Source organism: Heloderma suspectum, chromosome 8 (assembly GCF_057233095.1).
Source record: "Heloderma suspectum isolate Gila_16-S chromosome 8, 16-S_ref, whole genome shotgun sequence".
NCBI classification, from domain to species: Eukaryota; Metazoa; Chordata; class Lepidosauria; order Squamata; family Helodermatidae; genus Heloderma; species Heloderma suspectum.
Genome location: NC_139465.1, coordinates 41,167,867 through 41,193,850, shown reverse-complemented (window position 1 = coordinate 41,193,850; position 25,984 = coordinate 41,167,867). Strand labels below are relative to the sequence as shown.

Below are 25,984 nucleotides of genomic sequence, written 5' to 3'. Positions count from 1 at the left end.
TCTCCTTCCCCCTGCTCACAATGAGAAGCAAAGAAGAGACTTTACATAACAACAGAGAAATGACTGTACCTCAGAGAAACTACAAAACATCAAAGAAGCACAGCATAGCAATACGCGAAAGAGTGCTTTAGGCAAGTTACTAAAGTTAGCCTTTAACTGCAGGGGAGTGAGATTTATTTCTTACTTCTGAGTAAACATGCACAGAAAGGGGTGGGATATGTTAAAGTTTAAAAGCAGGCTACCTAAGGTGAGTGTTCCCACTACTGCAGTCATGTGAGGGGCTGCTCCTGCGCTCCTGGGGATTTTCTCAGTGGGAAGAACTACTTCCATTGGGGAAATGAGGGAATGGGGTGTTGCACCCCCTTGACCATGTCATTGCCAGGTAACAGAATCACGCCTGGGATTTAATGCGGGGACGTGGGGACATGGCACACTGTGGTAAAACCACCAGGGAGCCACTTTCAGTAAAAAAAGTTGGAGTAAAAGGAGTTTTAGAAAATGTGGCTTTTCAAGAAGGAAGCGGCTGGTTGGCAGTGGATTGGCAACGATGTCATCTATCGCGAAGGAATTCAGAGTGCTCTAGTTGTTCTTGTTCAGTCGTTTAGTCATGTCCAACTCTTCGTGACCCCATGGACCATAGCACGCCAGGCCTTCCTGTCCTGCGCTCTCTCCTGGAGTGTGCTCAAGTCCATATTCATTGCATCGGTGATGCTATCTAGCCATCTCATCCTCTGCCGTCCCCTTCTCCTTTTGCCTTCAATCTTTCCCAGCATCAGGGTCTTTTCCAGGGAGTTTTCTCTTCGCATTAGGTGGCCAAAATATTGGAGCTTCAGCTTCAGTATCTGTCCTTCCAATGAACAGTCAGGGTTGATTTCCTTTAGGATTGACTGATTTGACCTCCTTGCAATCCAGGGGACTCTAACTTCCAGAGTGCTCTAACTTCGCACTAAAATGCTCGTGAAGACAGCCCCCTGGACTCTCCAGCCCTGGATATGCAATTTGGAAGTGCATTGTGGTGGTATTCACATCTTGCTATCTGGTTAACAAACCACAGACTTAAGTCCTGGGCAACTTTGAGCACCAATCATTTCGATTTAAAAACCTAGTGGCGAACTGGCTTACCCACATTTTTATGGTGTTTCATTTGGTGCTCTTATGCAGCTTGGCAATGATGGCAGTTTAGCAAAAGGTCATAGATGGCTTCGTACAGTAACAATGATGCATCTTAGTAAAGTAAGTTCAAAATACGAATACTGTGAGAAGAAACTGGTCCCTATTTAGTTCCGTAGCCAGGTTACGTGATGATGAATGAGCCTTGTTAATTTTTTTTTTTTTTAACAAAAATGCTTCAGTGGTATGTTTTACTGAGTTTACAAAGACTCTGTGTTTTTGCCCACATCTTTAGTTTATGTAAATTTTTGTGTAAGCAATTAGAACGCTGTTTCTGTAAACTGTTAAGGACAACCTCTTTTCATATAAACCTTCCATTCTCCTAGATGTTTGGCTCAGGCCTTGGTCTTTGTGCCCTTTCCCGCCATCCGAAATTAGTCGAGTACGCAGAACAGGGTCTTCTTGACCATTGCACCCAGATATTGCAACACACAGACTTCCCTGAGATATTCATCTGGCCCCTTCACTCTTGGCCTTCCAGCACTGTGCAAAGATTTTTTATTATTTATTTTAGATGGCCTTTCAGGAGGGATTAGCTTGAAGATGCTTTTCCTTGCCTCAATTTATGTATTTATGATTTTTAGACACATTGCTAAAATGGAAAGCAGAATATAAGTACTAAAATAAAATATTACAAAATATAACAAAACTTTAAGCTTCCTTATTTCTCTCTCTGAATGGAAGCTTTGTACATTGGAAGAGAGCTTAGTCTTTTCCTGACAGGTCATTGATGTCCCATAAATGATAAACAACATGGGGATGCAGCCTTGTAAATAAGTCCACAAAATCTACAAGCCTGCTAGGAAAATGGTATTCTGTGTTTTCATAATGGCCACAGAGTCATGGAAGCCCACTTCTTCGTGGTCAGCTTGGAAACACAGGAAGCTAGGCTCTTAGCAGGCTAGTTTAAAAAAGAAAGAAAGAAAAGCAGCTTGCAGAGGAGGACAGAGGTGAAGCATGGGGTCCCCTTCCTCCGTGGCCAGCCCAGAAACCAAGTGACTGGTGGAGGAAGAATGGAGAGATTTGTCCCTCCTCTTCTAGCTTGCTCATTTGCCTGTACAGAATTCCTTGTTACCTTTGGCTTCCAGATGAGTTGTTAAATACAACAGTGCATAGGTATGTTTGGGCAGGTATGGATTAGTAACATTTTTTGTGAGGATAGTAACTCTTGTGGACTGACTTGCTTTTGACTCCATCTGTTTTGTTATGGGATAAATTAGATGAGACATTGGGAGATCTCGGGTTGTTTTTTAAAATTGTAAATACAGCCATGTGGAGAGATTTGGATTGGGACCACAGCACTGGGGGAAGGGCTTTTAACCCTTTTCTCCCATGTTGTTTTCCCAGTTGACTCCCCCCCCCCCCCACACACACACGGCTGCTATTTTTCCTGTGGAGCAAATAACTACTCTGTAAATACAATTGGGATACTTGTATGCTTTCCACTATGTGGCAAATAACTTGAGAGAGGGGCTCAGATCAGGAAACTGATGTGGGATGGAAAGGTTAAGCCCTCTTTCTCCCAGTGCTGTTGTCCCAGTCCAGTTTGGGCAGTATTTGCCATACCAATTATTTGAAAGGCTGTTGATTCAGGATTGTTGTCTTGAATCAACAACACAATGTACACTAAGAATCTTCTTCATTTTCCCATTGCTCATAAGGATTCATTTACCAGAGGAGTAGCCCTGTTAGTCTGTTGCAGCAAAAACAACAAAGGATCTTGTGGCACCGTAAAGACTAACACATTTAATCTGGCTTAAGTTTTTGTGGACACTGTCTACTTCATCAGATGCATGAAGTGCTAAACTCAAATTGGGAGATTTATATGCACATGCTGGGGTGTGGAGTATGTCAGCTGTGTTGTTAGAGGCTAAAGGTAAAGGTGTCCCCAACCAGTCGTGTCCGACTCTAGGGTGCGGTGCTCATCCCCGTTTCTAAGCCGAAGAGCCAGCGCTGTCCGAAGACGCTTCCGTGGTCGTGTGGCCGGCATGACTGAACACCGAGGTGCACGGAACGCTGTTACCTTTCCCGCCGAGGCGGTACCTATTTATCTACTTGCAATTTTTTGCTTTCAGACTGCTAGGTTGGCAGAAGCTGGGACTGAAGACGGGAGCTCACTCTGTCACGCGGCACTCGGGTCTCGAAGTGCTGACCTGCCGACCTTCCAGTCTGCAGTTCAGTGTCTTAAGAGGCTATCGGAATGCAAAAAGTACAGACAATGATGACACCCTTAATGGTTGCCATTCAAATTGTTGAGTAATAACACAGACAACTGCAGTGGTGAACCGACTGACATATGTAGTATAATTTTTTTAAAAAAACCTTTTGTCTTTATTCAAACCACAACAAATAGAGTTGAATCTCTTGATGTATTGTACTTCATGTTGATAACTTTGAAATCCCTTTGTTCAACAATGGCCACCTTAGCGTCATTGATGGTGAGGTTGAAGTGTTCCCCCACTGGTTTCTGTTCCTCATGTTTGTTTATTCTTTTGCGAAGAGATTTGTGTCCATTATTTTGCATAAAAACTGGCCTCTGTAGAATGCAGCAGGGTGTTGTTGGCAAATGATGGCATACGTCATATTGGAAGGTTAGGAGGTTTATGAACCCCTGATGTTGTGGACTGCATTCGGTCCAGGAATGGCGTTGCCAGATTAGATATGGGGACAGAGTCATTTCGTTAATTGGCACTAAATTCTCAGCTCCATGTTCCTTTTTCTCCATACCTGAGCTAATGAGCATGGTGTTCATATCTCCAAATGAAACAGAGGCAGATAAGCCATTGTGGTTATCCCAGGGTAGTTAAGAGAGCCCTAAAGCGCTGATTCCCTAGTGATTCCCTGGTGAAGGCCAGGGTCACAACAGTTTTGTTATTGAATCTGCCTTAGGAGGCTGCCCTAAGATTTTACTAGAAGAAGATTACACAAGCAGGCATTAAAAAGCACATAATCTGTCCAACCAGTTGGCAGTAAAACAGGCGGGGCTTTGGTGTCAGAGGAAGACTGCATCCAAGAGCTGAACCTGGTTGTGGAGTATATTAAGAGGCTTGTATTAACCACAGTGTCTCTTGAGTCCTCATGAAGTGTCAGCAAACATTCATTTGAACACCCTAAAGTAAACAGTAGTATTTTTTATGTACAAAATATCTCTTTAATAGACCGATGTGTTTATTAGTTCATCTCATCTCTAGTGCTGGTGCCCATCTCAGCCTAAGGCTCTAACACCAAGCTACTAGGAGGTTTAAAAGTATTCTAAGAGAATAGGTGGCAGCAGAAAAGGGTCAGCTTATGGAACTCTGAGACCTGGTTTGCACATAACGAGACACCACCGTGGGTGAATTCCCCTGCAGGGCTTCTCGTGGTGGTGGCCGCCGCCCTTTTAAGTACTTGAGCAAACCATAGCTTCTTGTTACATGCAAACCCAGCAAGCCACCTGCAGCCCTAAAACAGTTCATGGGTTCTGGGTTATAGTGGCAGGGAATTCTTTAGGTCCTGAAATATGAGCATTTCCTTAAAATAAGATACCTCATAGGTGGGATTGCCCAGTGAAGGAGCAGTGGAGCACCATAGGTGGTGACAGTGCTTGGAGCAGATCCCTCATATGTGGAAACCATATGTGCCACCATGAGCTTCTTGGGAGGAAGGTTAAGAGAAAATTGCAATAACCAAATAAAAATGCTGATGTTCTGTCAGTGTGGGAAGCAGCTGTGGAGGCCAGTGCACTGGATCAGAGTGACTGCAATGGCAGGCTCTGAGTTATCCAATGCAGTAATGTAAAACTGTGAAGATCTGATGTATTCACTTCCTTGTCATTAGAACAGGACCTTGCATATTTGTGATACTGCTACCAAATTGCTATTTTTTTGATAAGTCCTTTTAATTAGCATGTCATAGTTTTCACTGTGCCTTTTCAGCAGCTTGGTTGATAACTACAATAATTCAGGATTCTGGAGGTATTTACTTTGCAGCCTGTGGTGGTCTCTTTTCCAGGAAACTGTCAACAGAGCCTTTAATGTAAATCAGGAGTAGGCAGTATGGTGCCTGCAGGCTTCAGTGTGTCCCCAGACACCTTCCTTGGTGCCCACCAAGACCCCTACTACTACCAGTTTTTATTTAAACAATATTTTCAGATTTTCTTACTGGCAGCAGGGATTGTTTCAAAGTGAAGTGGGAACCTCTAGGTGCTGCTGTCTTAGTTTCTCATGAATGTCTCTTGGCAAGTTACTTGCCCTTTGTAACTAGCCATGCCCACCCATGGCAGCCATTTTATGGTTGTGCCCAGGACAGTTTCTCAAATTTCCAAATGTGCCCATGGGCCCAAAGGATTGCCTACCCCTGATGTAAATACAACCATAGGTTCTCTGCTCAGGTAGGGAGAGACCCAGATTTCCATCTTCTTCTACCACCAATGCTTTGAGTAGGCAAAGGCTACTCACAGGAAGGAGAAATACTCTTCATGGTTCTTATTTATTTAATTTCATTTAATTTCATTTCTATACTGCCCAATAGCTGAAGCTCTCTGGGCGGTTCACAAAAATTAAAACCAAAAGGCACACAGTAAAACAATGTAACAAGGCAATCAGTTGGACAAATAGGTTAGTAGGATCCAAACTACTGAGTTTTAAGGTGAGGATTTCTTTGTTCATCCTGAAACTCAAGACAGGATACTTACCCAAATATACTTTATTTTTGTTCCAGGTATTGGTGAATACTGCTTGCTGTATTCTGATGCTGATTGCTAAACTAATACAGGGTGTCGTGTTTGGTCCTCTCCGTGTTAGTGAAAGACAGGTAAGAAAGGTCTGGATGCCTCTCTGGCCTTATTGAATAACTTTGTAGCATGTTGTAGATGGGCTAGTAGTGTTCATTAAATTCTTGGTCTTTAAATTGCATATCATAGTATCCATGGTTAATGAGACAAGTTTGGATACAGAAAAAGAAAAATGCTACCAGCCTGGGAACTAAATGACTTGGTGTAATGTTGTGTTCAAAAGATGTTTCAAAGGCATCCAAATGTCCTGACAGGCCAAAATTCTAAATATAGAATAAATCTCAAATAAGTGATGCACGTCTGCCAACTGTAGTTTAAGATCCATCATGTTTATGAAAAGAAGAAGCTATGTTGTTTACATGCTAGTAAACTGTAGCCTACTCCATCTCATGATATATTTTTATATTTGGCATTCCATGTTAAACAAAGTGCATATCCATAAAAGTTCACATAGAAGGGCTAGAATAGAACCTAGTCTCATATGTTAACCCCCCTCCCCCAACCCTGAGAATCCCAAGATCTAGAAGAAGACAACTGCTTGCTACTCAGATTTTGCACTATGTGGTGTAGTTATATTTATCCATATTTCTGGAATGCCTGGCTCATAATTCTAATTTTGAATCACTATCCAGTATCAATACATAGGGGATTTGCCCAGGTCTCAGAGTCATCCAGAATGCTCAGCGTGGACTTTTAAAAACTGTGTGTACAAATCTTTTTCAGCATCTCAAGGATAAATTTTGGAACTTCATCTTCTACAAGTTTATCTTTATTTTTGGCGTACTAAATGTCCAGACGGTAGAAGAAGTAGTCATGTGGTGCCTTTGGTTCTCTGGGCTCGTGTTTTTACATCTCATGGTTCAGCTCTGCAAGGACAGGTTTGAATATGTATGTTTTTTGGATTTTTTTGCCAGTGGCTTGGAGCTTGGGGCAGGGATTTCATTTTCATAAGTGTTCTCCCAGTCAAGAAATCTAAATTTGAAATGTAGGACAAATTATGCAAATCAGTTTGCATGACTTATTTTTTGCTTCAAGTTGTCAATGAATGTGGACTCCTTGACAAAGAACTAGAATGGATAATAGAGCCTTATCTTTAGATAGGGGTGGGGAACCTCTTTCAGCCTGAATTTCAGTTCAGAGATGCTTTTGGGGGCCACATTACAGTGGTAAGAGGGGCTGAAGGCAAAGGGGGCAGGGCCAAAGGCAAAAGGGGTGGGGCCAGAATACAAAAATGTCCAGCATATTGTAGCTTAAAGCTCATACTGCCAGTAACCAAGTTTTAGGAGAGGCATTTCAATCTTTTAGAATGGGGAAAGAACTGCACAAAAGCCTGGAGCTCCCAAATAATTGGTGGTTGGGGAAAGGCAGGGCCAGGGGAAAGGGGCATAACTATCTGCGGGACCCTGGAGGGCCAGATTGGGACCCCAGGAGGTTTGGATTTGGCCTCCGGGCCTGAGGTTCCCCAGCCTTGCTTTAGATGACTGGAAGCCCTGTCAACATACACTTTGTTCTCCTGTTCAAGTTGCCCTTGAGAGAGTCAAGTCTGTGTGCCATCTTTCATGTTCTTTTTTCACACTGTATCAGAGGTAAGGCTGTGTTTCTAGATAGGACAGGTATTTTGTCCCCTGGGGAACACCCCCCCCCCCCCGGGACTCTGCTTAGTTCCTTTATGTGGGTGATCAATAGATCAATGCTGGCTTATGGTTCCCACATCTTCAGGGATCCGATGTGCAGGAAACAGCTCTTCTGATTTCCCTTAAAGATGAGCTGTGAAGTTGTGCTCTTGGCAAGTCTTTTGAATGGTCATAGCTGGTAGCGTTGGAAGACAAAATGACAATGGATGTTTTCTAACTAGTTTATTTGTATATTTCAGCTCTCTTTTTCTCCCACCACACCAATGAACAGCCACATCAGAGTCCTGACCCTGCTAGTAGCTATGTTGCTTTCCTGCTGTGGACTAGCAGTAGTGTGTGGCATTATCGGCTATACCCATGGAATGCACACGTTATCTTTCATGGCAGCAGAGGTGAGATTTATTCATAGCTGGGTCTGTGAGCCCTTTGGTGGTCAGTAGTCCTCTAAACTAAATGGATAAACCAGGAGTCCCCAGCCTTTTTGGGCTGGGCGACACATTTGGAATGCTGAGAGCTTGTTGTGGGTGCTCTCACAAAATTGATGCCACAATTAACCTGGCCAGTCACAACCCACTCACTTCCCAAGAGGCAAACTGGTGAGACTAAGAGAAAAATAACTTGCCCAAACATCTAAGTGCAAGGCAGAGGGGGGACCTGAATTCCAAAACACAAAACTACTCTTTTGAACAGTTTTCTGCTGCAGCACCCATTTCACAAAAGCCAAACTGATGAGGCCCAGAGACAAGCAACATGGCCACGAAACTGAATACAAGGCAGACATGGGATCTGGGCCACAAATGCCAAATCACATATTTGCCCCAACAAAGCACAAACAATACACATTTCACAGAAGGCAAACTGGTGATGCCCAGAGAAACACGCATGCCCACATAGGCAAAACAACCACATACCTACACACAAATCTAGGCAAGACCCCCCCCAGCAAAACACACACAAAACCCAGCTAATGGACATCCCATTAAAAAAGCAGTCAATCCCCTCATACCCACACAGTTCAGGCAAAACATACCCACCACCTCTGCTCCCTAGCCCCTGCCCCCACCATATGTTTTTCTTTTTTCTGGGTGACTGGGCACACTTCATCACAAAGCTCTGGGCTGCAGCTACCTGCCATTTGGTTTTCTAAGAATGCTTGTGGGGCCCACATGGGCTGGTGCTTCGCTTTGCATCATGCCAGTCTCCCAGTTAATTTTTTTTAATTAAAAAAATCTTAAAGTTAAAAAAAAAAATCAAGAGTGGTAGGGAGCCTGGTGGGCACCATGTAGGAGACCCCAGGGTGTCAAAATTTAAGTAAATAACCCAAACCTCTATATCCTTGCTATCATTGCCTCCTTTTCCATACAACAGCGCTTATCCATATTTGTTTCCTGTGGAACCATCACTCCAAACATCATGCCTTTTCCTCAAACCATTTTTTTGCCTAGCATTCCTTCACTCACTCCCCAAATATTATAGAACTGAAGGGGATCATCAACTCCATCCTGCTGCCAGAATCAGGATTCCTATTGAAAGAGTAGAGACCCTCCCTTTAGCGAATTAGAAACATTTGGATAAATGGCTGGAAAAGACCTCAAGAGCTCCATGTTCCTCCCTCAGTAGTTGTATCCAAAACTGTTTAACTTGCTCCACTTCCAAAAAGAAAAACAGATCCTTGTGCTCCTTAAAACAGCTTTCCATATCTTTGAAGACAACTTACTTGGCCTTCTCTTTGGGAAGCTAAACAAATCCACTCTTTCCTCATGTCTCAAATACTGCAGACCTCTTTGTTTCTGTTACTCCTTGGCTTTCCTGCTCCAGCTTCTTGTTGTCTATCTGGAAGTGTGTTTTAAGTACTGGATGGAGCGCTCCAGCCGAGGCTCTGCCAGTGTCAAGCTGAGTGGAGAGCTATATCTCGCTCCTTGATTAATACGACCCGTTATAGTGTTTGCTTCCTTTGCAATGGCACTATATTCTTGCTTCATGTTGAGCATCAAAGAAGGGGGAGGCAGGTTCCGGTGCTCGAAGAAACAAAGGTGTAGAGCACAATAAATTCTGTTTCTCCAAGCACTGGAGCCTGCCTCCCCCTTCTTGGTCATCATGTTCAGTGTGTCATCTATTCTGACCTTCAGGTCTCTTCCAGCACTGCTACTTGCTAGGCAGACATTCTAAGTAGCAATTGTGCCTTCTGGCTGTTCCAGCTCATTTCCCCCTATTTTATTTTGAATTTTGAGCTTGTCCTCCAAAGGGCTTGTGATCCTTTTCAGTTTAGCCATGTTAGCAATAGAGTTGCAGTTTCCTCTTTCGTGTTATTAAGTTAACAATAGGTTTCTGTTACATAATCTTATTCTCTTCCTCCTTTATTCCGTTTGGTGGTCTTCCCCAAGACTCTCTGACTTGGATTCCTGCATTGAACAGGGGGTTGGACTTGATGGTCTTGTAGGCCCCTTCCAATCCTACTATTCTATGATTCCCCAACCTGGTGCCTTCCAGGTGTGTAAAACTACAACTCCCGCCATCCTCATGGTGGATGGGGAAGATGGGAGTTATTGTCCACCATATCTGGAGGGTGGCAGCTTGGGGAAGGTTGCCTTATGGTCTTGTTCCTCTATGGTCTTGTTCCAGCTTTCCTTGGAAAGTTTTCTAGACATTTTTCTGGTGCCCTAAATTGATGGAGCTCTAATTTAATGTGGTTATTTGACTTATATTTAGTAAACAAAACTATAAGACGCCCTTAAAGTAGTTTTGCATGAATGTCATATTTAAACAAATTCAAATCTTTACTTGGAAACAACTCCATAGCATATGCTTCCCTTACATTATTTAGCCATCAAAGAAAACAACACGGAAGACACTGAAAACTGTTAGCATGCGTTTATCATTCCTGAAGAGGTAACCTGCCTGTGTGCTTCCCAGATATAGTCATCTGAAAAACATTGGATCCAGACTTCATCAGGCTTAGAAATAAATGGGACAAGTTAATCATAATTAACTTAACTCCCAATGATTTTAGTGGGTGTATTCTAAACATGACTAAGGGTGCAATGTTATGCATGTTTAGACAGAAAAAAGTCCTACAACTCCCATGCTGGCTAGGAAATGCTGGGAGTTGTTGGACTTTTTTCTGTCTAAACATGCATAGCATAGCGCCCTAAGTCATAGATCCAGCCCATTAATTATCACTGTGATTTCAGGTTCGAATGGTATTGCACCCATTCCGGTTGCCCAGTTTGACTTGTCTTGTATTCATTATGTTACTAATTAAATGTATGAAACTGAACTGGTTTGCATGACACAAATGCCCACCATGGCTTAAGTTACCCACAGGGCTGTGGTGTAATGCCAGGAGCCTGTAAATGCCATTTGGGGATTTTGTCACCCTTAGTGCTATTAGCTATAGGACAACTAATAACAGCTGAGAAATCTATAATAATAAATGAGGATGTGTGTGTGTGTCTGTCAGTGCCATAGCATTAAGACCATGAAACCTGAAATGTGGCATACATACTAAGGGGACCCTAGGAATGTGCACCTCGGGGTTATTTTGTTTTTTTAAACACTTAAATTAATTTTAATTAATTTAAATGTGTTTGCATGTTTGAAGCCTGCATTACTGTTCCCTAACCGGTGCATAGCTTTGTAGTCAATACAATTTGAAGCTGGAGGGGAGTACTCTGAGGGAGAGGGTTATATGGCTGCCCCTCTCCCCTGATGTTCTGCAGCCTCCCGTCGGGAATGTTGTGGGCAGACGCCTCCCTCAGTGGGCCATAGGGGTTCCAACGGCCCTCACATCACTCACGTGGAGTAGGCGCAGTGTATCCAACTCTGACCACTGTGTAATGTTGCCTGAAGGCTTTGCTGTACCATACTAAGGATTATTCCAGCCCATGCGAAGCCAGGTCTGTTTGCTAGTCAATAATAATAGGAAATTAGTAGGAAGCAGGATATTCAAGTACCATTAATACGGAGAATGTTCCACAAATAGCTGAAATCCGACATTATACTTCATATATTTTGCTCCTTATCTGCACATGTAACAGTTCATACGAGCTGTTTAACCCATGTAACATGTGAAGAAGGAAGTTATCCAATACCATGGCAGCAAATTTAGTTATCAGAGGAGCAGTGATAGAAAATGGAATACTCTGATGTCTGCCAGAGTGGCATATGAACTGGCTGGCTGCCAGGGACAGGCCTTTCATATGTTGGTTTATGTAATAAGCCAGTACTTGTGGCTCTGACCATTGTTTTTAATACATTGAAATCCATAATAAATGTAATCCCGTACTTTGGCTTATCCCACTGAATTCTTGTATCAGTTTTCACTTGCATCTCCAACATTCCTTAAGCTTACCCCTAAAACAATGAAAACTATTTGCAACTCCCTCCTTCCACTGTTCTCTCCTTGCACTATTCAGTCTCCCAGGGAAGAAAGCCCATAATCAGCCTATTGTCTGGGACTAAGGAGTCATACTAATTCCTAGAGCTTTTCCCTTCCCTTGGCTTGAACATAGGCAGCAAGACAGCAAAGACAATAAGCAAGAGTTTAATATGAACATTTAAGAAGCCTATTGTATACCATAACTTGGAAAAGCCGTTTTCTCGTTTTTCTGGTTCTCTGTCTCTGGTTTCTAGTTCTTTATCAGGGTTCAAATGATTTGTTTCCTGTTTTTGTTCCCTATAGTCCCTACTTGTCACCGTGAGAACTGTGCATGTGATTTTACGGTAAGTAAGAGATTGGGTTTTAGGTAGGTATGAAAGGCATAAAGTTTGTGTAGTGGTGGGTATGTCTGTGTTCTTGATTCAACTGCCAAACTTCCCCCCCACTTTCCTTTTGAACTTGCAATTATTGTCGGTCAATTGTAGCAGGGGTGCAGAACCTAAAGCCTGGGCCCCCAGTTTGGCCATCCTGGGTTCCCCAGATAGTCATGCCCTCTTCTCTCCCAACAGCTCCTCTACACAATTACGAATATCAATAGAGGAGCCAAAATGGAAGCTAGAGAAGTTGCCAGCAGTCTGAACGAGAACTTCTCGGCCAGACTAGCTTTGGAGCGATGCCCCTCCCTTACAGTGGCTTCCTCCTCCATACGCTTTCATGCATAGCCAACCTGGTGGAGCGTCTGAGCTCTGCCTCTAACTTTTCCCGCTTCACTCTGTGATGGACCATAGCATCCCTCAAGTCATGTCCCTCACTCTCCTCCTCCCCTGAAACCTGGGTTCTCATGGCGGAGGAAAGCGGGGGGGCTTCAGGCTGAGACAACGGTGAGCCAAGGTCTTGGGAAGAAGGCCTTGCCATATCTAGGCTCACTAGGGAGAGAGCCTCCCCCTGTTCTGTCCGTTCCCATTTTGAACCTGAGCTGCTAGATATCTCCACACGCTCAGATTCATTCCTGACATAGGCTAGATAAAATATTTGTGATTCTTCAGGGGCTAATTTAGTGAGATATAGAAGTTTTGCCCATTAGTCCTACCCCATCTTCACCCATAAGCTCCAGCTATGTCATCTTAATCCCCCCTTTTGCCCTTGTTTCAGTGTGCATGCAAATACAACCATCACACGTGAAAACAATTCTTTATATGCATTTTCCATCTCATATTGGGGCTGTCCTGATGCATGCCTCTCAGCTTTAGCCCTCTGCCCTTGCCTTTATTATTCCCAGCTTGGCTAAATGAGGAGAGGAGAGGATCCTCTACCTGGATCACACTGCCTTACAGATCATGTGCTGTAGGATTCGTAATGGGAGGAGGTGTGTGCCAAAGTGTGTGAGGAATGAGTCTTTCGTTACTTTTTTATTATTTGTAGAACAAGCGAGATGTTGTTCAAATAATACAGTGATGTTTCTTTCCTTCACCTAGTTATGTCATTCATCTCTGGGATCTTAACCATGAAGGAACCTGGGAAAGCAAGGGAACATATGTCTATTATACGGATTTCATCATGGAGTTAATGCTTCTGTCACTGGATTTGATGCATCACATTCACATGCTGGTATGCAGTGTTAATTCTGACAAAATCATATCCCATGTAGGATAGACATAATAGAAAACTGGTCTTTATAGAAGAGTAACGGTGCAATGTTACTGATAGTTAAGGATTGCTGCCATAATCCAAAGAAGGACTGTGAGCATTTGTGAGAGAATCAACTTTATCTTTGCTTTCTGTTTTTGCTTCTGCAGTTTCCACTACAGAAGAGACAAGCCACTTCCTAAACTGAGCAGTGAGTGGCCTGTCTCTTTGGCAGTGGGACCTGCTATGGTGAAAACAGGAAGCATAGGTCTGGCTAGATGGGTGATACTCTTGCATGTGCATAGTTCTCTAGAAATAGCTGGTTGTGGTATGTGTATCATAATATTTACCTGTTAAACTGAGAGGCACTTGAGTAAATGTCAAATAGAAATGTCATGACATTTTTTCTCCTTGGGGAGATAGGTAAGTAGTGATGATAATCTTGCTTTCAAGATTTTTGTTCATGTAGCTTGAAACCACATTTTGTTGTACTGTGGATGCTTCCAAAGGACCCCCCCCCCCCCCGGGTTATTCTTTCCTTGTTATGGGTCTTATCCTTTGGAAGCAGTATGCCAGCAAATGAAGTCACTGCCTCTAAATTCCAGAAGGGTAGCCTTCAGGGGAAGGATATTGACTAAATACATAGTGGTTTTGTGCAAATGCATTATTGGTGTTGTAAGAGGTGGATGGTATCAATCAAAGGCCTTAACTTTTCTAGACCCAGGCTCCACTTTCAAAACCATTTATAACATGAGACCTATGTTTACCTCGTGTCCCCCTCCCCACCCAACAGTTCACCAACACTCTCACCCCACCCATGGCCTGTATTCCTGACTTTCTGCTGTGGAACCAGAGTGGGAGCTGTAAGGGTTAAAAAAAAAAAAAGGAGCAAAGTGCTGGTTTTTTGCTTTAAATCTCACAAGCAGCCTCAGATGCTGTGCCTGTGGGCAGGCCTTTCTCCTTCTTCGTTCGTACTGGAAAGAACAAGAAAGGGCTTGGAAGCTCAAACTGAGCACTGCTCTGAAAGAAAGCTCCACAAACAGCTTGTTTTTAGTAAGACAAGAAAGGAGAACACTTCCCTTGCAGCTTTTAGAATGCAGCTTTGTTGGGGCTTCCAAGGAAAGCCATGTGCACAGTAGGATAATTCCTGCTTTGAAACATCAGTGCTGTGTGTTCATGTATCACTCTTTTCTGTCTCTTCCCTTCTCCCCTGCCCCCTTCTTTTTCTGTTGCTGACTTATTTAATGCTCTTTTTAACATTTATTCGGAAGCTATTTGGCAATATCTGGTTGTCGATGGCCAGCCTGGTGATCTTTATGCAGTTACGTTACCTGTTCCACGAGGTTCAGCGTAGACTTCGCCGCCACAAGAACTATCTCCGTGTGGTTGGAAACATGGAAGCAAGGTGAGTAAGTTGCTTTAACTGAACAACAACTACAACAACTACAATAATAGGAGGGATTAAAAACCCTGCTGGCCAGGTTTTTTTAAATTTACTTGCCAGATTACAGTTTCATAACTGGCCTATAAGAAGTCAACTTGCTGATCCTCAGAATTCTAGTAATCTCAAATAGACTGAGTGGTCACAACCTGCATATAAATGTAATATCAGTGCATCTTTTAGAGCTGGCACCCGGTGAAGTGAATTAGTCATATTATAACTTTGTGAATCGCCCAGAGAATTTCGGCTATTGGGCGGTATAGAAATGAAATAAATTAATAATTCTATGAGATTTCATTGGTTTTAAATTAGTGGAAAGGAAGCAGTGAGTAAGGTTGAGGGCTCAGGGTAATGACATACCATGTAATGCTTGGATGGTACCTCTGAATTAGGCCCAGAGTAAATTGGCTGAGCAGGCAGATCTCCCAGTTTGAAAGTAAATAAATGCTATGTACTGGATGGCATCCTACATTCCATCATCCTGGTATGAAAAGGCTGGATGCTTCTGATCTCGGAAGCTAAGCAGGGTCAGCCCTGGTTAGTACTGACCTCCTGGGAATCAGGCTTCCTGCATTGAGCAGGGGGTTGCACTTGTAGGTCCCTTCCAACCCTATGATTCTATGATTCAACGTTTATTTGTTCATTTTTCTGTCAATTTATGAGTCACCCTATAGCTGAAGCTCTCGGGGTAACATGCATGCTAAAAGCAAATACAATAAAACAGTGACAAAAAACAATAACATATCAAAAGATTGTTTTTTAAAAAAGCTTTAAAAGCAGCAACAGTAATTAAAATAATTGGATAGAGGTGAATATTTAGGCAGCTAAAAGATAGAAAAAATAATGTTAAAATGCAGCATTGAATATAATATTAAAAATAAGACAAGCAGCAGTTAAAATTCCTTTAAAAGGCCTTTTTAAAGGCTTGGGAAAATTAAAAAAAAGTATTTGCCTGTCACTGAAAAGTCAACTAAGTAGGTGCCAGGTGGGCCTCTCTAGGGATTCAAGGTCACCACAGAAAAGGCCTACTCACAAGTAGCCACCCACCAAATCTCAGTCCGTGGAGGCGCTTGGAGCAGGGGCTTCACATACTGAGCCCAGTCTCTTAGCTCAGATGGTGTTTCCCTGTGGCTGGTGCATCGCTCTCGACGTTCCTGTTTGGTTTTCCTACCATAGGTTTGCAGTGGCCACTCCAGAGGAGCTAGCAACCAACAATGACGACTGTGCCATCTGCTGGGATTCGATGCAGGCTGCTCGCAAGCTCCCTTGTGGGCATCTCTTCCATAAGTATGCACCTGGGAACACAGTCGGGCAGAATAAGTTTTGTTCTCTGATTTTCTTCAGTGAATTGCTCAGTTTGAGTATACACCCATTTCTTTCATTTTTATGTTCCGTTCTCCCCCCCGCCCCCACACCTCTCAACAATATACTGGTTTTCTTGGTTACAGTTGCCTATCCCATTGGGGCTTTTTAATCTTAGTTTTGTATTGGTTTCCTCTACCTTTATTGTTAATTGTTTTTAACTATTTTAAATGTTTGTATGTTGAAGGTTTTATATATGTTTATCATGTTGTGAAATGGCCAGAGAGCTTTCGCTGTTGGGCGGTATAGAAATGGAATGAATGAATGAATGATACAGGAGCATAGTCTTCTAACAAAATCCACAGAACTTCTGTACACTACCCAACACTGCCTAAATTAGTTGAAAAGGTAGATGCCAGCATTCATGATGCAGTCTAGCCTTTCGCAGAGCTTTTAAAAAAAGAAAAGAGAGAAATTCGTAGGCAAGCAATTGCATCAGCTTTTCCTTTGTATGCTGCATAGTAAAATTAAGACCAAACTAAAGCTGTTTGCTTGCTGCCCAGGTGTTCACCAGCATCAACAGTTTAGAGGTCTCAGATCCCTTTTTAAAGAGTGGTGAATTCACAAAGCCTGCACATATTTTTATTTTATGTATTTTATATTCTGGCTTTTAGGATAAAACTCTCTCATTGCAGCTTGTAGCAACTAATAAATACAATATATGAAACAAAGATTGAAAAAGAAAACCAGTAAATTGACAATTCAGACCTTTGTTGTTGTTCAGTCGTTAAGTCGCGTACAACCTTATTTCAACAGTCAGAGCAATTGCGGTGTCTACACACATGAGGAGAACATGGTGTATGATTTGGAATTTGTGACATTTTATGATTTCAAAATGGCTTTAAATGTAAGCAGGTTGGCTTTTGTCAGACCATTTTCTCCCTCCATCCCCAATGCATTGTACATGGGAATAACTCCATCTGCAAAAATGGTCACTGAGTAAAATGGATTAGCACTAGATTCAAATAGAAGAAAATAATATTACACACCTTTTTCAAATTCTTTGACTTAAATGGCTTTAAAGAGGGACTGATAGACTAGCTTTCTCCAACCTAGTGCCCTCTAGATGTGCTGGACTACAACTCCCAGCATCCCCAGCCATCATGACCAATGTCATATCTGGAGGGCATCAGGTTGGGGAAGGCTGGATTAGACCAATTCACGAAGGATAGTTCTGCCAGTGGCAGCTGACCTTTTTGGGCTCTTGGGCACATTTGGCAATCTGAGAAACTGTTCTGAGTACCAGCACAAAATGGCTGCCATGGGAGGTATGGCTAGTCACAAAGGACAAATAACCTGACCAAAGGACTGAGTACAAGGCAGAGATTCCTTTAGGCCTCCGCTCCCAGTTTACCAGTCAAGAGCTTTTCTTGGTAGTGCGGCATGCTGCAGAGAAAATCACTGGTCTGCAGCTACCAGCCACCGTCATTTCCTAAGAATGTCTTTGAGTCCAATGTGTAGCCCGGAGGCATTCATGGGAAATGAAGATGGCAGCATCTGGAGGCCCTCGGTTTGCTTTGAAGTGATCCCAGCTACTGGTAAGAATATGCTTTATTATTTTTTAAACAATAAGGAGTGGGAGGGGCAGGGCATCTCCCAGGCACCAAGAAAGCTGTCCAGGGGTGCATTGGTGTGCACGAACCAATTGCCTGTTCCTGGGCTACTGGGTTCTGAGGCAGGATGCTGATGAATACCAGTTTCGTGGTGGGTTGGGGGAAGCTGTTGTCTTCGTGCCCTGTTGGGGCACTTCATGGAAACCTCTGTCTGACCACCCTTGCAGGGCTGATGCAGACTTTTAGTCTGATTTAACAGGGTTTTTAATAGCTGAAGTATTCCTCTGTAGGTGTGTTGCTTCGGTATGCACCTTGCTTCTCCTGCTCCTGTCTCAGTTCTGCAAGCTCCAACATCAAACTGGAGGGGGATTAAAGGAACATCCAAAGCTGCCTTCTACTGAACCAGGACAGTGACTGGCAGTTTTCATGCAGGATTCCTTCCTAGCTCTACCTGGAGATGCTGGGGATCGAACTTGGGACCTTCCGCCTACAAAATGTGTGCTCTACCACTGAGCCACAGCCCCTCCCCTAAGAAACCAAGCATCAGTTTGTTGTCATTCATTTCAGGCTGTGCCATAAATATTTGTCAGGGTTTCGAGAAGCCTCTAATGACATAATTAGTCCCTACTAGCAGACACTTCCGTTCCCAGGAGAAGCCTGGACACGCCCCTTCAGAGCTGCTTATCTACATGCTTGAAAAGGCATAATTGCTTTCTCATGAGGTCAGCTTATGCTCATGGCTGTTGGTCTCTAGCACCATGAATCGAGGATGATCATTGGTTGTCTTAAGTCACAATGTACCCTGAGAACCAGCCAGTGCAGTGTAGTAGTTACAGTGCCGGGGAAATACCCATTGTAAAACCCTTCTTTATCCATGGAGCTCACTGACGTTGACTTGGGGCAGTCCTTTCCTGCCTTACAGAGTTGATGCAGGGATCAATCTGATAGCCGTTGCGAAGCTCTTGGTAAAAAATTCTCTAGAAATGATGGATAAGTAGTAATATGTCATATATGCTCTGGTAATGCTTGACTGCAGTACAGCGTATACGGGGCTGCAAAGAAGTTCCGTATTTCAGCTGGTTCAGAATGCAGCAGCTTGGCGTTCTGTGATTTCTGTTGGCTATAGGATTGTTTCAGAGCAACATTCAAGGTGCTGTTTTTGACACTTTAAGGCTCCCAAAAGTCTGGGTCTAGGATACACAAGGGAGCCCCTTCTCCCATATGTATCCTCCCCATGAATTCAGGTCAGGTGGACTGGCATTGCTTTCGTTGCCATCACTGTCTGCGTAAGGTTGTTTTCCACTACAAATAGGTGTTTTTTCTGTGGTGGATCTCTTGTGGGACACCGTCCCAAAGGACATCCTCCAAGTCTGCTCCACTGAAGGTTTTAGGCATTTGGTTGAAGGCCTTGCTGTTCTACCAGGCTTTCTAAGGTCTTGAGTTTAGGATTTTATCCTTATATAAGCTGCTTTTATTTTTTATCATTTGATTTTAAGTGTTTTATAACACAGTTGATGGATTTTATTATTGTAAGCTGCTTTGAGAACCTTTTGGTGGGAAAACTAGCCTATAAATCTAACCATATATAATCAGGAATGGCACATGTGTTTGGCACTTCCAATCTGTCCCTTACCATGCATCTAAGCCAGGGTTGTTGAACCTTTTTTGGTCTGAGGGCTGCATTCCATTTTGGAGAAGCTTGGGGGGGGGGTGCATTCCAGTACTGGATGGGGCTGAAGGCAAAAGGGGTGGGGCCAAAAATACCAGCCTATTTTAGCTTAAAACTCTTACTGCTAGGAACTAAGCCCTAGGAGAGGCATTTCAACATTTTAGAATGGGAGAAAACTGCACTAAAGCTGGGAAGCTACCAAACGATTGATGGATGGGGGAAAGGGAGTGGGGCCAGCAAAAGGAGGCATAGCCATCTGGGGAACCCTGGAGGGCTGGATTTGGCCCCCAGACCTGGGATTCTACATCTCTGATATATAAACCCTGACACTTTCTTTGGTTTAGTCTATTTGCTTATAAATACTAGTTGTTGCAGGCTTTGTTTGCAATATTTTTTAGCTTTTGGCTAGGTGCAGGTAGATAGAGTTTAAATTAAATTAACAGAAGAGGCACATATATGAGCGACAAAATATTTGGCAAATCATTTCTGGGGTCTAGTGTAATCTGTTAGATGATGGTGATAAAATATTGCATGATTCGTTACTACTTCTGGGAGAACGTGAACATTCCTGTAACTTCCTCCTAAAAAACTCCCTAATTTTTCTCTTTTTTATTGGTAGCTCATGCCTGCGCTCCTGGCTTGAACAGGACACTTCCTGCCCTACCTGTAGAATGTCTCTGAATATCACAGACAACCATCGTGCTAGGGAGGATCACCAAAGGGAGAACCTGGATGAAAACTTGGCTCCCGTGGCAGTAGTTGAAGGCAGACCTCACCTGAACCAGCACAATCACTTCTTCCACTTCGATGGTTGGTTTATTTGCTTTTATGAGTTGACTTGGCTGGAACATCTTGGAAAGAGTGCAGGATTCTGTTTTTGAGAAGCTTCCAAATGTTGATGTTTCTGTGAACCCAGCTATCTGATTGTGAGAACATTTTGAGGATTCTGTTTTCGAGAAGCTTCCTTTCCGGAGAACAGTGAGCACATGTTTTGCTGCTCTGCCACTGGGCGTGTTGTGTGTGATTTTGGACAAGCACTATCCACTTTGCACAGTCTGGTTTCGTTGCAGTACTGCAGCTTACAACCACGAGTAGATGAAACCAAGGTGATATAGCCCCCATGTATAACAAGAACAGGGGCCTCGTGTGGCGCAGAGCGGTAGGCGGCAGTAACGCAACCGAAACTCTCCCCACGACCTGAGTTCGATCCCAGCGGAAGCTGATTTTCAGGTAGGCGGCTCAGGTCAACTCAGCCCTCCATCCTTCCGAGGTCGGTAAAATGAGTACCCAGCTTGCTGGGGGAAAAGTAGTTAGGACTGGGGAAGGCAATGGCAACCCACCCTGCTATACAGTCTGCCAGGAAAACGCTGAAGAAAAACGGCATCCCTCTAGGGGTCAGTAATGACTCGGTGCTTGCACAAGAGGAACAACAACAACAAAAATAACAAGAACGGGGTTTGTAGTTTTCTTTCAAGGTGCCCTCCTTTGAGGTGCTTTGTAGAAGTGTGTTGATAGCCTTATAAACCTATTTGCTCTAAGTTGCCCACTTCTAAGGCCAGTTGACATTTATTATATCATAAGCTTAAGTAGGTGTCCTCATATCGACACTTATCTGACCATCAACGAGGATGGTCAGTTGATGGCACACATATAGGGATGAAGGAGAAATTAATTTGCTTCACACTTTAATGTAAACTGAGCCAATTTGCACTTCCTGAACTAAGAAGCAAACCGGAATGTAATTATTCTTCAGTTTCTGAAGGATAGTTATCCTTCAGCACTCCTGAGTTTTGTGATGCAGTTCTCCAATTAAAAATGCATACCTTAGGGGATACGAATTCAAAACTGTTTTTCCCATTGTATGCATCTTTGCATACAATTGCATGCATTTTTGCAAACAAAAAACATAGAATGGGAGAAATGCATGCGGAGTTTTGCGTTTACTTTTTACTGATGCATACATTAAAAAAAATTGCCTAGACTTCTGAACAGAAGTGCAGGGCTGACTAACTTCAAACTTCATTTCTCACCAGCTCACCTGTTGCAGGTGAAGGCTCTACCACTGCGCACAGCTTGCTTTTAAACATGTCTTTCTTTGAGCGTCCACTTGTCTAAATGTTGATGTTTTTTTGAACCCAACTGTCTGATCTGCACCATCTTTGTTTCGGGATGAAGAAGTGAATTTGCGTGCTTTTGCTATTTAAAAAGCAATTCGTTGGCTGTTCTCTCTCAAGACCTTGGGAAATAATGGGACCTGCTTACTGACAGAAAAAAGCTTTACGCATGAATTTAATAGAAACGTAGATAGGTGCTTGAAACATAAACTACTTCAGCTTTCCCCAACCTGGTGACCTCCATATGTATTGGACTGCAACTCCCATCATTTCCAGCCAGCATAGCCGTTTGGAGAAGGCTGATCTAGTGTGTAGCACAATACAGCCTATATATCGCTGTGCCATAACATTTCTACAGTACTCGCATCTTTGCCAGCTGTGGACCAGACATAAATCCTTTTTCTTTTGAGTTGGCAATGCATTAAATTACTCTTTGTAAATCAACTCTATTGCCTTCAGTCAGTTAACCAATAGAAACAATACTTCAGTACAGGTGAATATTTAATAGAGATAATGGTTCCTCTTCTCTAAACGATGTAAATTATTTGGGGCAATGCTTAAGCATATTCCTGAATCCGCTGTGGTGCGCACATTGTTTGAAACTATTCTCTCAACGTTTTAGAAGTTCTACCAAAGGTTGTTAGTTCATGGTGCTGTTAATCAGCAGCCCTTGTTTATGTTCATAAAGTTCCAGGGTGTTTTGAACTGCACCCTTTCTCAAAATCTTGGGTAGTGCCTTTGCAGACCTAAGATAATGTTTCTGTTAGCACACTTAGGTGGAAGGCACCGTCTGTTATTTTTAGAGTGAGGATACTCTGGAAGCACTCTCTCTGCGTTTGGTACAGATGTGCCTGTTCCTCTCCAGGCAGTAATCTTCTCCCCCCCCCCCAAAAAAAAACAAAAAAACAAGCTTAAAGGAGAAGCCAGGTATGTATAATGCTTCTTGGCTGGCCGCTGTGATATCACCAAGAAAACACAAAAAAACCATGCATAGTATTCCTGTGGCAGTTTTGTGTGTTCTTTTGGATGTGATTTATATTGTAATTTTCCTGGGTGCGACATTATTAATCATATGTAACAGGTGCTTTTCAAGGATGGTGAATACAGGAGAAGTGAGAATCCAGGGGAGGAGAGAATTGATAAGAGCAACTAGATATTCATGACATATATTAAACATTAGAATAATAGGTAAGGTTTGAGGAATCGTATGACGTACAGAGCACACAAAAAATGAATTCCCATTTTTTCCTTAAGCTAGTCATATAATGAATTGGTGAATGCTCATGCAGTGCTTTTAAAAATAAAAAGGTAGGCATGGGTAAGACTGACAGCTGAGCCAGCATTCTGTTTGCCAAGATACACGTCTGTCATTTCAGTTGCAAATCTGGCAGCCAGGCAGTTTCATGCTGCAGCTGAAGAATTTGTTTTGAGCTTTTTATTATGTCTGCCTTTACCCTCATTTTGAATTAAAATCGGGATGAGTCAAGAGTTTCCAATGATCAAAGAAGCTCTATTTTTCTCCTCTAAGTTGTTTCAGTCTCAGGGTCGAGCATGCATTATGCAGGAAATCTGTGATCAGATCTCCTGACTTGTTTTCACTTCTGAAATGTGGCCATGGTGGCTGCCAGTCGGTTTGCAACAGTGGTACTAGAGTGAAGTGAGTGGCAACAAGAGAGGCGGCCTTCTCAGTGGTGGTGCCCTGGTGATGGAATGCTATCTCCAGGGCGGCTTGCCTGATGCTACGTTGCTATTTTTTTAGTGCCAAGTGAAACCCTTTTTATATTGACAGGCCTTTTAACTCCTGATGAAATTGGTTTTATTTTGCTTTCATATACTTTCATTTATATTTGGTTTGATATTAATTTTAAAAGAATGGATTGTATGTGTATGTGCCATGCTGAGACTGACCTTATGGGCCCAGACAATCCAGATTGTCCATCAACAAGCTGAATTCTGTGGCTGGGATCAATTATGCACAATCTATCTTATTTTGACTATTTTTATTCTGCAGTTCTGGCTATTTTACATAATTCTGGTTCGGCCAGTCATGAGAAATGAGCAAGGAGCTACATGGGGCACTGAAGACCCACCCTCCAAAGCTGGACATTTTAAACAGCCACCCCCTCAGAGATAATGACATCTCTGCCCCACGTACTTTCAAAGATGCCTTTGGCAGCCACAACGGCTGGAAACTTGCTTTAAAAAAAATAATAATCCAACATTCAGAGGGAAATGGTTTCTGTTCAAACCACCACATTCTGTGTTTTTACTGCACTGTCATAAAATAATAGCATGCGCGCAGTTCTGGTCATGAATCCATAACCTCTCGCTTCCTTCCACTGTTTTGGGGAGGTTTTTCATTTAATAAAAAAAACAAGACGCTTATTCTAACAGCATGTCAGCGCCTGCATCAGTTCAAGTCCTTATGTTGCACTTCACAGTCAAACGTCAGTCAATGATATGTTACAGCAAGTGTTGTTGTCGTTGTTCAGTCGTTAAGTCGTGTCCGACTCTTCGTGGCCCCATGTACCATAGCACGACAGGCCTTCCTGTCCTCCGCTCTCTCCTGGAGTGTGCTCAAGTCCATATTCATTGCATCGGTGATGCTATCTAGCCATCTCATCCTCTGCTGTCCCCTTCTCCTTTTGCCTTCAGTCTTTCCCAGCATCAGGGTCTTTTCCAGAGAGTTTTCTCTTTGCATTAGGTGGCCAAAATATTGGAGCTTCAGCTTCAGTATCTGTCCTTCCAATGAGCAGTCAGGGTTGATTTCCTTTAGGATGGACTGATTTGACCTCCTTGCAGTCCAGGGGACTCATAAGAGTCTTCTCCAGCACCAGAGTTTGAAAGCATCGATTCTTTGGTTCTGAGCCTTCCTTATAGTCCAGCTCTCACAGCCATACGTTACTACTGGGAAAACCATTGTTTTGATTATACGGACCTTTGTTGGCAAGGTGATGTCTCTGCTTCTTACTATGCTGTCTAGGTTTGCCATAGCTTTCCTCCCAAGGAGCAAGCGTCTTTTAATTTCATGGCTACAGTCACCGTCTGCGGTGATCTTGGAGCCCAAGAAAATAAAATCTGTCACTGCTTCCATTTCTTCCCCTTCTATATGCCAGGAAGTAATGGGGCCAGATGCCATGATGTTAGTTTTTTTAATGTTGAGTTTCAAACCAGCTTTTGCACTCTCCACTTTCACCCTCAACAAGAGGCTCTTGAGATCCTCTTCACTTTCAGCCATTAGGGTGGTATCGTCTGCGTATCTGAGGTTGTTGATAATTCTCCCGGCAATCTTAATTCCGACCTGTGATTCATCCAACCTGGTGTTTCTCATGATGTACTCTGCATATAAGTTAAATAAGCAGGGCGACAATATACAGCCTTGTCGTGCTCCTTTCCCAATTTTGAACCAATCGGTTGTTCCATATCTGGTTCTTACTGTTGCTTCTTGACCCTCGTACAGGTTTCTCAGGAGACAGGTAAGGTGGTCTGGTACTCCCATCTCTTTAAGAATTTGCCAGAGTTTGTTGTGATGCACACCATCAAAGGCTTTAGCATAGTCAATGAAGCAGAAATAGACGTTTTTCTGGAATTCTCTTGCTTTCTCCATGATGCAGCGAATGTTGGTGATTTGATCTCTAGTTCCTCTGCCTCTTTGGAACCCAGCTTGTACTTCCGGTAGTTCTCGGTTCGCATACTGCTGAAGCCTAGCTTGTAGGATTTTGAGCATCACCTTGCTGGCATGTGAAATGAGCGCAATTGTGCGGTGGTTTGAACGCTCTTTGGCATTGCCCTTCTTTGGGATTGGAATGTAAACTGACCTTTTCCAGTCTTGTGGCCACTGTTGAGTGTTCCAAATTTGTTGGCATATTGAATGCAGCACTTTAACAGCATCATCTTTTAGGATCTTAAATAGCTGAGCTGGAATACTGTCATCTCCGCTAGCTTTGTTGTTACTAATGCTTCCTAAGGCCCATTTGACTTCACTCTCGAGGATGTCCGGCTCAAGTTCAGTGACCGCACTATCATGGCTATGAGGGACATTCAGATCTTTCCTGTATAGTTCTTCTGTGTATCCTTTCCCCTTTCTTCTTAATCTCATCTGCTTCTGTTAGGTCTCTGCCTTCTTTGTCCTTTATCATGCCTGTCTTTGCACAAAATGTTCCCTTGATTATCTCTGATTTTCTTGAAAAGATCTCTAGTCTTTCCCATTCTATTGTTTTCCTCGATTTCTTTGCATTGTTCATTTAAGAAGGCCTTCTTGTCTCT

The 25,984-nt window shown here is 43.0% G+C and overlaps 1 protein-coding gene across 1 annotated transcript in view; it reads left to right on the top strand.

Moving 5' to 3' along the window:
• Positions 1-25,984, top strand: part of AMFR (autocrine motility factor receptor) — a 45,649-nt gene that overhangs the window by 7,350 nt on the left and 12,315 nt on the right. Inside the window, exons 2-9 of the mRNA XM_084812111.1 lie at positions 5,869-5,961; positions 6,665-6,829; positions 7,815-7,967; positions 12,257-12,297; positions 13,429-13,561; positions 14,851-14,984; positions 16,197-16,307; positions 20,224-20,414. Of these exons, the coding sequence (XP_084668237.1) occupies positions 5,869-5,961; positions 6,665-6,829; positions 7,815-7,967; positions 12,257-12,297; positions 13,429-13,561; positions 14,851-14,984; positions 16,197-16,307; positions 20,224-20,414 (1,021 nt within the window). The remainder of the gene's footprint in view (positions 1-5,868; positions 5,962-6,664; positions 6,830-7,814; positions 7,968-12,256; positions 12,298-13,428; positions 13,562-14,850; positions 14,985-16,196; positions 16,308-20,223; positions 20,415-25,984) is intronic.